At 44.4% G+C, this 12,826-nt stretch overlaps 1 protein-coding gene across 1 annotated transcript in view; it reads left to right on the forward strand.

Annotated features, from left to right (window-relative positions):
* The window catches only part of LOC126291743 (UDP-glucosyltransferase 2-like), a 42,781-nt gene that overhangs the window by 10,812 nt on the left and 19,143 nt on the right, over positions 1–12,826 (forward strand). Inside the window, exons 2-3 of the mRNA XM_049985420.1 lie at positions 1,080–1,926; positions 7,743–7,965. Coding sequence (XP_049841377.1) covers positions 1,081–1,926; positions 7,743–7,965 — 1,069 coding nt within the window. The 5' untranslated portion in view covers position 1,080. The remainder of the gene's footprint in view (positions 1–1,079; positions 1,927–7,742; positions 7,966–12,826) is intronic.

Genomic DNA, 12,826 nt, shown 5'->3' on the forward strand with positions numbered 1-12,826 from the left:
AACCGCACAACTATTTAGAAGTAATTAATTACATATTTAGTACTAAAAATGTTCCCAAAACTACGAACGCAATTGATATCCTCATAAACACCTGTAAATCTTATTTCTAGGCTTCGTTTTTCTATATTTGAGTTTCTGGAGCACTATTACATCTTGGTGACTGGTTCATCTACGTTGCAGGATTTGACACACACAGTGAACGGTGTAGATGATGTGTGCGTTTCTAGATAACAGGACACTCAAAATTTACATCTTCCACTGCAACTATGAAGCAAAATCACAATGAAGACCAAAAGCTATTGCAAGTTAACATTAAACTTAATTATGGTTTTAGAACATTTTAGTGACTTACACACAGGAAGAGTAGCAATGAATATGTAAGATATAAAAATAAATGTTAACCCGCCAGGTAACGTGCTGCTTCCTGGATTCGGGTAAGCGCGCCGACTCGGATTAACAACGACAGCTGGTGTGCTGACCAGCCTGGGTGTTGTTTTTATGCGGTTTTCCACATCCTCCTAGGTGAATGCCGGGCTTGGCTCCACGCCCCGCCTCCGTTACACGACTCGCAGACATCTGAAACACTTTTACGCTATTTCACGTTTTGCACTAGACGCAGACAGCTGGGCTACACTACTTCTGCCCGGGGGGGTATGGTGGCAGTAAGAGCGTCCGACCACCCCTTTACATTAACCATGCCAGTTCCGTCTTAATCCTGCCGACCCTGCACACAATGCGGGATAAAGGCAGTAGCAAAAGAAAGATACAAAAATAAATGCCATCCATGTGGAGCACGTATTGGTCTCACCGCCGACTTCTAGTCACACACAATTCATATCATCAAAGTGTATGGGCCTGAAGATGGCGTTGACGCAACGTCGAAACTAGTAGTCAAATAAATATGAAATCTTAAGTACAGCAGGAGGAGTTTCATTTTTAATAAAAATTATACCAGCTGATGTCCCACCATCATCCAATTTAAATATGGATGTATGAAGAAGCTCAGTGTCGACAGTAGCTCTACTCTCTATATGCATGTGCCATTTGTTGATGGCCCTAATGCAATGTCTCGATTTCAGGATGGAGATGACCCACATCTCGGTAGGTGCCCTGGTGCTGGTGCTGATGTCACTCTCAGAGCCGTGCGAGTCGGCTAAGATCCTGGGCCTGATGAGCACGGCGTCGCCGAGCCACTACCACTTCAACCGCGCCCTCATGCTCGAGCTGGCCCGCAGGGGCCACCAGGTGACCGTCTTCACCCCAGACGTGGAGAAGAGCCCGGTCCCCAACTACCGGCTCATCCTCTCCGAGAGGGGCTACGAGGGCCTGCGGGAGGGGGAGGAAGAGCAGTTCGAGGACCTGGCGGAACGCAGCCACTGGTACCTGGCCAAACAGCTGTTCGACTGGGGAGAGATGTGCTGCGACCACGCCATCAACTCCGAAGGCGGCCGCCGGCTGATGGAGCTCACCAAAAACGAAACCTTCGACTTGATCATCGCGGAAGTGATGATACAGGAGTGCCTCTTGGGATTCGTACACGAGTTCGGAAATCCCCCTCTCATCGGGATCATAGCCTACGGGAGCCCTCCGTGGGCCAACGAGCTGGTGGGGAACTTCCACAACCCGGCCTACGTGAACACCTACACCTTGCAGCATACGGACCACATGACGTTCCTGCAGAGGGTCCACAACTTCGTGTTCGACACAGCTGTCGGCCTCTACCGCAAATACCACTACTTGCCAGTGCAGGACGAGATCGCTCGGAAGTTCTTTGGCAAGTCCGTGCCTCCGCCCAGTGAAATAGAGAAGAATTTTCAGTTTGTGATGGTGAACTCGCACTTCAGCTTCGACTACCCGAAGCCTCTGGTGCCGGCCATTATAGAGATTGGTGGATTGCAAGTGGAACCACCGAAGCCACTGCCTAAGGTAAAGAAAAACCTAAGATATTTTACTTAAATATTTCGAATGCGGCTGCGCTTCAGCAACGGCTAGAGATCAGTAAACGAATGAAAAGCAGCCCACCTGTCGCAATGAAAGGTGGTTTTATTCAACCTTTTACCATGGTTTAGACGGATGTAAACCAGCCCTCTTCAGAAAAACGTGTAGACCGAAGACAATGCAACAGCAATAACTACATACTCGGAAACATACCGGGTGACAACTGTTGAACTACATGAAATAAAACCTCATAACTTCAGAACGGTTAGCTTTAGGACGTTCAAATTGCACGGCTCGTCGCGTGGCATAGGCAATCAGTATGCGCTGTATGGTTTGGGTTAGCGACGAAGCCCATTTTCATTCGGATGGGTTCGTTAATAAGCAAAATCGTAAAGTTTTGAAAAATACTTTGTGTTCCAAAATAAATATCTAATTCGTAAAATCAGACTTAGAGGATTCAGTGTAAGAAACTGGGAAACTAGAATTTTTTAACCTTCCTTACATAAAATATCGATTTTCAGTGTATTCTATATCTACATGGATACTCTGAACATCACACTTAAATGCTTGGCAGAGGGTTCATCAAACCACCTTCACAATATCTGTTACGATACGTTGTCTTGGGCTGACTGCGATCTGATTACAAAGCATTATTTACAAAGCATCTTCTGTGGTTACTGGTGTTTCTTTACATAATTTGCTCCTTCCCCTCTTGCTAGCAGCCGACAGGCTCCACTTCACACCTGCACTTGGCAGTTTTTGGCATTCCGCGTTATTTATTGTGCTGCACTATTTACAGTTGATTTCTTAACTGTTTAGAAATTCTTCCAATCCATATGTGGCATACAGCAAACCAGTGCTTAACAGTATTGGTTAAAAACAGTCTTGGTTGCAATTTTAGTTTTTTTTATTTTTCAACGACGCGTTTCACCTTATTTAGGCATCTTCAGGTTATCGCGTCCATCTAGAAAAAAATAACCTGTAGATGCCTAAATAAGGCGAAACGCGTTGTTGAAACATAAAAAAATAAAATTGCAACCAAGACTGTTTCTAACCAATAATCTTAACTTTTTTTCATTATTCACTGCCACAGATAAACACTGTGACAATGAAGAATAAAAAACAGTTAAGAACGTCCCTATATAAGTTGCGTCCAAATATTTTCGAATTCGGAGGGGCAAGCTGGTGACTGAAATTTCGTGAGAAAATTCCACCGCAGCGGAAAACGCCACCATAAATCCTGTATCATCTCAGTGACAGTCTCTCCGCTATTTCGTGATAATACAAAACGTGCTGCTCTTCTTTGTACGTTCTCAATGTACTCCGTTAATCCTATCTGGTAAGGATTCCAGACTGCACAGCAGTACAGTACTCATGTATATATCTGCCACTATATTGCGATTTCTGAGGCCGTGTGCGTCATTTCTCCGGTTCGGGGTTACTGCGACCATTGGCCATTGTTACCCCAGGATTACAGATACACAGTTTAATAAACATCGTTGGTGTAAGGACAGTATGGATTTAAAGTATACAAAAATTAACCATCGGGAAAGCTCATTTGTAAGTGTTAATCTGTGTACAACTAAGAAAGACAAATGCCAGTCATGTATTGCTCAAATTGCAAGTTGTTGTAGTTCAGGCAGTGATTCAGGTACAACATATAATGTCGAATATCTCCGGAAACATGGAATGAAGTTTGTTTGTCCACAAATGCCAGATATTATCTCGACGAGTGAAGAACAGACAGCATTATTCTAACTACAATGGATGTTCTGAAACGAGGATTTAGGTCTAATATGAAAGAAAATGAAGGTATAATCCTTAGCTAAATTTGGAGCTATGTGTGTGCTATTCCATCTTAGTATCTTTCATTGTATTTATATACCGTACTAGGTCTTCCCTTTCATAAGACTTAATAAAACAGTTAAGAAAACTTTAGATCGAAGTATTTATTTCTGGGTGGTCAAAGTATCATTTCGTTCATTTCAGTACACATGGAGCGGTAGCTGAGGGTAGTGGTGGAAGAATAGGGCGGTCATTGTATCCCCAAATCCATGCTAATTTTGCCCGCATACATTTTTTCCAATTTCTTCCTCCGCATATTAGAAAATGTACTGTCCTAATTAGTATGTAATCCTTTCATTCAAGCCCCTATGTTCACTAACATAAATACCATAGAAGCTAAAAAAAACTGACCGATTTTCACATTTAAATGTGATAATCATGACTAAGTATACCTGGTTTACGTTAATTTCTGAATGCGTCTGCCGTATTATTAACGAGCAAAGAGTATGAAGTCGCATAACTAGCAAACCTTGTGGGTTTGGAACATTTCTTCTCAGTTCTTTCTCCGTGTAAAACTAATGTATCCCTCACGTAGTACGTTAATAGGTGTAGTTGTAATAACACAAAAATACAAGTAATGAATCAAATATATGCAAAATTTGGTTGAAATTGATCAGTTCATCCCTGACTCGTGCTTCTAGGTCGCCACCCCCAATTCCTATGGGAGGTTGGTGTTTCTTATCCAAATGATGCTCCTTTCCAGGCGTTTAAGTGATAAACGTACCAACCAAATTTTTCTGAAATGGATCCAATGGAAAATTGTAAGGCGAAGAAATGTAGTTACTGCTGTTGCAAGCCCGATACCAACAGACAAACACATTTCCGGCTTGTGGCGGACTTTTCACATCATTTTCTCTCTCTTTGCCCTTTCCTCTTTTGCTAGTGGTAGAGGTGTATAAAACAGATACTATGTGATCAAAAGTATCCGGACACCCCCAAAACATAAGTTTTTCATATTAGGTGCATTGTGCTGCCACCTGCTGTCAGGTATTCCATATCAGCGACCGCAGTAGTCATTAAACATCAACAGAGAGCAGAATGGGGCGCTCCGCGGAACTGACGGACTTCGAACGTGGTAAGGCGATTGGGTGTCACTTCCACACTCCTAAACATCCCTAGGTCCACTGTTTCCGATGTGATAGTGAAGTGGAAACGTTCAAGGGACACGCGCAGCACAAAAGCGTACAGGCCGACCACGTCTGTTGACTGACAGAGACCGCCGAAAGCTGAAGAGGGTCGTAATGTGTAATAGGCAGACATCTATCCAGACCGTCACACAGGAATTCCAAACTGCATTAGGATCCACTGCAAATGCTATGACAGTTAGGCGGGAGGTGAGAAAACTTGGATTTCATGGTCGAGCGGCTGCTCATAAGCCACACATGAGGCTGGTAAATGCCAAACGACGCCTCGCTTGGGGAAGGAGCGATTGAACAGTGGAAAAAAGGTGGGTGACGAGTCACGGTACACAATGTGGTGATGCGATGGCAGGGTGTGGGTACGGCGAGTGTCCGGTGAATGTCACATGCCAGCGTGTGTAAAATTCGGAGGCGGTGGTGTAACGGTGTGGTGGTGTTTTTAATGGATCCCTTGTTGTTTTTCGTGGCACTATCGCAGCTCAGACCTACATTGATGTTTTAAGCACCTTCTTGCTTCCCACTGTTGAAGAGCAATTCAGGGATGGCGACTGCATCTTTCAACACGATCGAGCGGCTGTTCATAATGCACAGCCTGTGGTGGAGTGGTTACATGGAATAACATCCCTGTAATTGACTGGCCTGCATAGAGCCCTGACCTGATTCCTACAGAACAGCCGGCTGCGGTGGTCTCGCGGTTCTAGGCGCGCAGTCCGGAACCGTGCGACTGCTACGGTAACAGGTTCGAATCCTGCCTCGGGCATGGATGTGTGTGATGTGCTTAGGTTAGTTAGGTTTAAGTAGTTCTAAGTTCTAGGGGACTAATGACCACAGCAGTTGCGTCCCATAGTGCTCAGAACCATCTGAACCTACAGAACACCTTCGGGATGTTTTGGAACGCGGACATCGATACCTCTGCTCAGTGCAGCACTCCGTGAAGAATGGGCTGCCATTCCCCAAGAAAAACTTCAATCACCTGATTGAATGTATGCCTGCGAGAGTTGAAGCTGTTAACAAGGCTAAGAGTGGGCCAACACCATACTGAATTGCAGCATTACTGATGGAGGGCGCCACGAACCTGTAAGTCATTTTCAGCCAGGTGTCCGGATACTTTTGATCACATAGTGTAAGGTTTCCAAGCGTGTCTAGCAAGAGTTCAAGGCTTCATTTGGCCGCCCAGAATAAATTTGTTGTGGTTTCTGTAAATCGCTTACCGCATTCACTGGTGTGACTCATCTACAAAGAATATCGCCAAATTTTTCCCGGCCCCCGCCCTTCCCGTTATTGTGCTCCGTCAATGACAATGTCGTTGAAACGTTAAGCTCTGCTTTCATTCCATTTCTGTTTTTTGAATTATGTTCCATTGTGGCGACTAAATTATTTACTCTTATTCGCAACATTTGTTTTGTCACATTATTAACAGACATTAAGTTGTGGGCTGTCTGGGACTGTAACTTCTAGGTTACTGGTTTATATTTCAATAATCTAATTCCGTCTCCAGTCACAATATGTTGATTTTTTAAATATCGTCCAACACGTTTCGGAGTCAGACCTCTAATTTCAAGGACCGTATAGGCGTAAAGGGGGCTTACGCCTGCTTCATCGTTTCACCTAACAGTAACACAACGACACGAGTTTCTCAGGTGCGATTAATGAGAGAAATGCAAGAGAAATGAGAGCACTAAAGTCTAGAAACATATTACCTACATTACGCTACTTCGTCTTTTGCTTTGGTAAAATACTGCCACATTTTGAACGAATTAGCTTATTTATAACATAACTACATGATCAAAATGACGCTTACTTCACGTGTTGTCCAGTTCTGTCATGGAGTATTGAATTTATTTTTATTTCCGGTTACGTAGAGTGACAAAAGAAAATAAAAAATTAAAATATTAGTTGGAGGAGGCACATTTAACAATTTTAGTTTCACATTATTACGCATGCAACTCGAGTTTTGACGTGCTTACTAACATACAGAGTAGCTGAAAATACTCATTACAATTTACTGGTTCTAGTGTCAAGTGTGTAATTTATATTTGTTGATCTCGTAACATAGTAATAACTTCATACTATTCTAGTAATCCAAAGAAATTACGCATACAAATGAAATGAAACCGCCTGCAAAGTGACTGTGGGAGCTAGAGAGAGGGTGGAAGGATGTAAAGAGAGAGAGAGACAGAGAGAGAGACTGAGACAGAGACAGAGTTAGAGAGGGAAAGGAAAGAGAGAAAGAGACCAGGGTAGTTGGAATGCCATGTGGTCGCCGGCCGCAGTGGCCGTGCGGTTCTAGCCGCTACAGTCTGGAACCGCATGACCGCTACGCTCGCAGGTTCGAATCCTGCCTCGGGCATGGCTGTGTGTGATGTTCTTAGGTAGGTTTAATTAGTTCTAAGTTCTAGGGGACTGATGACCTCAGCAGTTGAGTCCCATAGTGCTCAGAGCCATTTGAACCATTTGAGCCATGTGGTCACCAAACACATATAATGTTACATTACTTGATTTCTCCTATTTCTTTACCATTCCTCTCAGTAGTACCGAGTGAGAATGTCTTCTCGTTAAGTCTAATAATTCTGTCGTTCTGCTTCTGATAAATGAAAAACTAAAGGATTTGTGACTCCCATTGTGTTTGAACAGTCCTTGAAAATGGAGTTCTGGATCCGAAACGCGTTGGATAATAATCAGAAAATAAGAATACTGGAACTGAAGACCGAATTTATCCAATATAATTATTTTGTCTGATTCGTTAAGCTGGATGCACATTTGGAAGAATAATTTGCTTAGCAGTGAAGCTAACTGAACGTTCTTGCGTCTCTTTTGAAGGACATAAAGCAGTTCCTCGACGCGGCGACGGAAGGCGTCATCTACATGAACCTGGGCACCAACATCCGCAGCGACATGCTCAAGGACTACCAGCGGAGTGCCTTCCTCGAAGCGTTTGCAGAGCTGCCCTACAAGGTCCTCTGGAAGTTCGAGGCTGAAGACTTGCCGGGGAAGCCGGCGAACGTCAAGATCATGAAGTGGATTCCGCAGAACGATGTCCTGGGTAAGTTAACAATTTGAAATTTTGATTTTTTTCCTTGACGAAGTAATGTCAGTACGTGAGGGTAAGCCACTTATTACACTACTGGCCATTAAAATTGCTACACCACGAAGATGACGTGCTACAGACGCGAAATTTAACCGACAGGAAGAAGATGCTGTGATGCTTTTCAGAGCATTCACACAAGGTTGGTGCCGGTGGCGACACCTACAACGTGCTCACATGAGGAAAGTTTCCAACTGATTTCTCAAACACAAACAGCAGTTGATCGGCGTTGCCTGGTGGAACGTTGTTGTGATGCCTCGTGTAAGGAGGACAAATGTGTACCATCACGTTTCCGACTTTGATAAAGGTCGGCTTCTCGCCTATCGCGATTGCGTTTTATCGTAACGCGACATTGCTGCTCGCGTTGGTCGAGATCCAATGACTGTTAGCAGATTATGGAATCGGTGGGTTCAGGAGGGTAATACGGAACGCCGTGCTGGATCCCAACGGCCTCGTATCACTAGCAGTCGAGATGACAGGCATCTTATCCGCATGGCTGTAACGGATCGTGCAGCCACACATCGCTGCTGCCACATGTAGAAGGAAGAAGAACCACGGCGTAACCACAGCAAGGGCAGGAAACCGAACACAGATAGACAGCCAAGATCACGAAAACGCATAATTGGGAGTGAGCACGGCTCACAAGTTAAAACATGTATTGCTTCTAGAGACTGTGGACTTTGGCGCATTTATATTTTAAACAAAGTGGCAGCACAAATTTTAAAGTGAATTCGACACATGGTTCGACTAACTGAATCACACCGGACCACAAAAAGCAAACCCTTCTAAACGCTCAGGGCATGCTCCACTTAATTTACAATAGCAACAGCTCTAATCTTTAGGTTAAATCGGCGTAGTGGCCTTATAGTTTAAGAAACCAGGCTCTACTAAGAGCCGCTTGAGGACCACGTGAATACTTCTAAAGACTCAGTTCATGCTAAACTTAAATTACAAATAGAGCAACAGTGCCGGCTGCCGTGGCTGAGTGGTTCAAGGCGCTGCAGTTCGGAACCGCGCTGCTGCTACGGTCGAAGGTTCGAACCCTGTCTCGGGCATGGATGTGTGTGACGTCCTTAGGTTAGTTAGGTTTAAGTAGTTCTAAGTCTAGGGGACTGATGACCTCAGATGTTAAGTCCCATAGTTCTTAGAGCCATTTGAACCATTTAGAGCAACGGTTCTAATTTTTAGACTAAATCGGTGCGACGGCCGTTTAGTTGAGGCAACCAGGTTCTACTAAGAGCCACTAGGAAACAAGTCAACAGTTCTAAAGCTTCCGTACATATCACTTTTAAATTATAAATAGAGCAATAGTTTTAATTTTCAAGTTACACACTGGACAGTTTTAAGCAAGTAACCATTAGAAATTACTCAAGGCGAGCTTGAATTTTACCCGGGTCTCCAGCCGAATAACAACCTTCACTACTGGCCATTAAAATTGTTACACCACGAAGATGACGTGCTACAGACGTGAAATTTAACCGACAGGAAGAAGATGCTGTGATAAGCAAATGATTAGCTTTACAGAGCATTCACACAAGGTTGGCGCCGGTGGCGACACCTACAACGTGCTGACATGAGGGTAATAGGAAAGGCGTGCTAGATCCCAAAAGGCCTCTTATCACTAGCAGTCGAGATGACAGTTATCTTATCCGCATTGCTGTAACGGATCGTGCAGCGACGTCTCGATCACTGAGTCAACAGATGGGGACGTTTGCAAGACAACAACCGTCTGCACGTACAGTTGGACGACGTTTGCAGCAGCATGGACTATCACCTCGGAGAGAATGGCTGCGGTTACCATTGACGCTGCATCACAGACAGGAGCGCCTGCGATGGTGTACTCAACGACGAACCTGGCTACACGAATAGCAAAACATCATTTTTTCAGATGAATCCAGGTTCTGTTTATAGCATCATGATGGTCTCATCGTGGTGAACGCACATTGGAAGCGTGTATTCGTCATCGCCATACTGGCGTATCACTCGGCGTGATGGTATGGGGTGTCATTGGTTACACGTCTCGGTCACCTCTTATTCGCATTAACGGCACTTTGAACAGTGGATGTTACATTTCAGATGTGTTACGACCCGGGGCTCTACCCTTCATTCGATCCCTGCGAAACCCTACATTTCAGCAGGGTAATGCACGACCGCATGTTGCATTTCCTGTACGGGCCTTTCTGGATACAGAAAATGTTCGACTGCTGCCTTGGCCAGCACATTCTCCAGATCTCTCACCAATTGAAGACGTCTGGTCAATCGTGGCCGAGCAACTAGCTCGCCACAATACGCCAGTCACTACTCTTTATGAACTGTGGTATCATGTTGAAGCTGCATGGGTAGCTGTACCTGTACACGCCACCCAAGCTCTGTTTGAATCAATGCCCAGGCGTATAAAGGCCGTTATTACGGGTACTGATTTCTCAGGACCTATGCACGCAAATTGCGTGAAAATTTAATCACATGAAAATGTAATCACATCTCAGTTCTAGTATAATATATTTCTCCAATGAATACCCGTTTATCATCTGCATTTCTTCTTGGTGTAGCAATTTTAATGGCCAGTAGTTTAGTTACACAATTTTATTGCAATGAAATAGGAAACTTACAAGAGCATCATTTTTCGACATAGTCTCCTTGCGTTTCGACGCACTTGGTCCATCGTTGTACAAGCTTCCTGATGCCCTCATAAAGGAAGTTTCACGGTTGAGCGGTGAGCCAGGAATGCACCGTTTCTTTCACTGCAAATCGACGGCCCCTTAATGCCTGTTTGAGTGGACCAAACAAGTGATAGAAAGGGAAAGATTGGGACTATATGGAGGATGATCCAGTTTCTGGAGCAGTTTGGGCAGCAGTATGCAGACGGGCATTGTGCAACAACAACACACCTTTTGAGAGCAATCCTCGGTGTTTGCTTCGAGTTGCAGGCTATAAGCTGGCAGTAAGCATTTCACTGTAACGTACATTGTTTATTGTTGTGCCCCTTTCCCCATAATGTTCCAGTACTGGACCTTGTGCGTCCCAAAAAATCAGAAGCATCAGTTTTCCTGCGGACGGTTGGGACTTGAACTTTTTCTTGCTGGCGAATTTGGATGTTTCTATCATTTCCTCTCCGTCTCGTAATGATGGATCCATGTCGGGTCACCAGTAATGACCTTGTCTAAGAAGATGTCCCCATCGTTGCCATAGCGATCCAAATGTTTTCTGCAGATGTTCAAGCGCGACTGTTGTTTTGGGACCCATATTGCACAAACTTTCTGATACCCAAGTCTGATGTCGATGATTTCGTAGGCAGAACTATGACTAATTTGCAGACGATGTGCCACTTCATCAATAGTTAATCGTCTGTCTTACAGAATCATCTCATGTGAACGCTCAATAGTTTCTTCATTTGTGGCGGTAAACGGTCGTCCGGCTCCTTTATCGTGCATAACACTTGTGGGACCATTTCGGATTTTTTCAGTCCATTCGTGCACACTCCTTTGTGGCAAAACACTGTTCCCGTACTGTACCGAAAGTCTATGATGAATTACGACCCCTGACACGCCTTCCGACAACAAAAAACCGATCACTGAAAGTTGCTCTTCTTTGGTGCAAATAGACAGCGGAGCAGCCATGATTAACAGCACGGCAGCGATAACGAAACTAATCTAGCAGCTTGAAAATTGCAAAGATATAACAACAAATAAACAAAGCAGTGTCATCCACGTAGAACGACAGTACTACCAACATAAACAAAAATCTAGCTAAATTGCAAATAATAATTGATTTACCGTCGAATACCGCTTGAGTGCCTCTCCGAGGAGGCTTCACGTAGATTTTCTCTGGTGGTATTTGCAGATCTTTTTTTTTTTTTTGTGACGTGAAGAAAGAGTCAGCACTAAAAGTGTACTAATCAACACGTATTTCATGGGGCCACCAGTGGAAATGTACACATGACAAAAGTCACGTGATCCATCCTAATACCATGTCTGATCTCACTGCAACTCGACATGGCATGGACTCAACAAGCCTTGGAACACTCCAGCAGAAATATTGAGCCATGCTGCCCCTACAACCGTCCGTTATTTCGGAAATGTCGCCAGTGTAGGGTTTTGTGCGCGAACTGACCTCTACATCTGCATCTACATTTATACTCCGCAAGCCACCCAACGGTGTGTGGCGGAGGGCACTTTACCTGCCACTGTCATTACCTCCCTTTCCTGTGCCAGTCGCATATGGTTCGCGGGAAGATCGCCCGCCGGAAAACCTCCGTGCGCGCTCGAATCTCTCTAATTTTACATTCGTGATCTCCTCGGGAGGTATAAGTAGGGAGAAGCAATATATTCGATACCTCATCCAGAAACGTACCCTCTCGAAACCTAGACAGCAAGCTACACCGCGATGCACAGCGACTCTCTTGCAGACTCTGCCACTTGAGTTTGCTAAACATCTCCGTAACGTTATCACGGTTACCAAATAACCCTGTGACGAAACGCACCGCTCTTCTTTGGATCTTCTCTGTCTCCTCTGTCAACCCGACCTGGTACGGATCCCACACTGATGAGCAGTACTCAAGTATAGGTCGTACGAGTGTTTTGTAAGCCACCTCGTTTGTTGATAGTCTACATTTTCTAAGGACTCTCCCAATGAATCTCAACCTGGTACCCGCCTTACCAACAATTAATTTTATATGATCATTCCACTTCAATAAGCTTAGTGTGTGTTTATTTTTATTTCTTGACAATGTTCTTTCAACTAAGAAATTTTACATCGTTATTCGACTTATAACTCATTGGTTACTAATGATATCATACTGTCATAAGTGGACGGAGTCTCC

The sequence above is a fragment of the Schistocerca gregaria genome, chromosome 9 (genome assembly GCF_023897955.1).
Source record: "Schistocerca gregaria isolate iqSchGreg1 chromosome 9, iqSchGreg1.2, whole genome shotgun sequence".
NCBI lineage: Eukaryota > Metazoa > Arthropoda > Insecta > Orthoptera > Acrididae > Schistocerca > Schistocerca gregaria.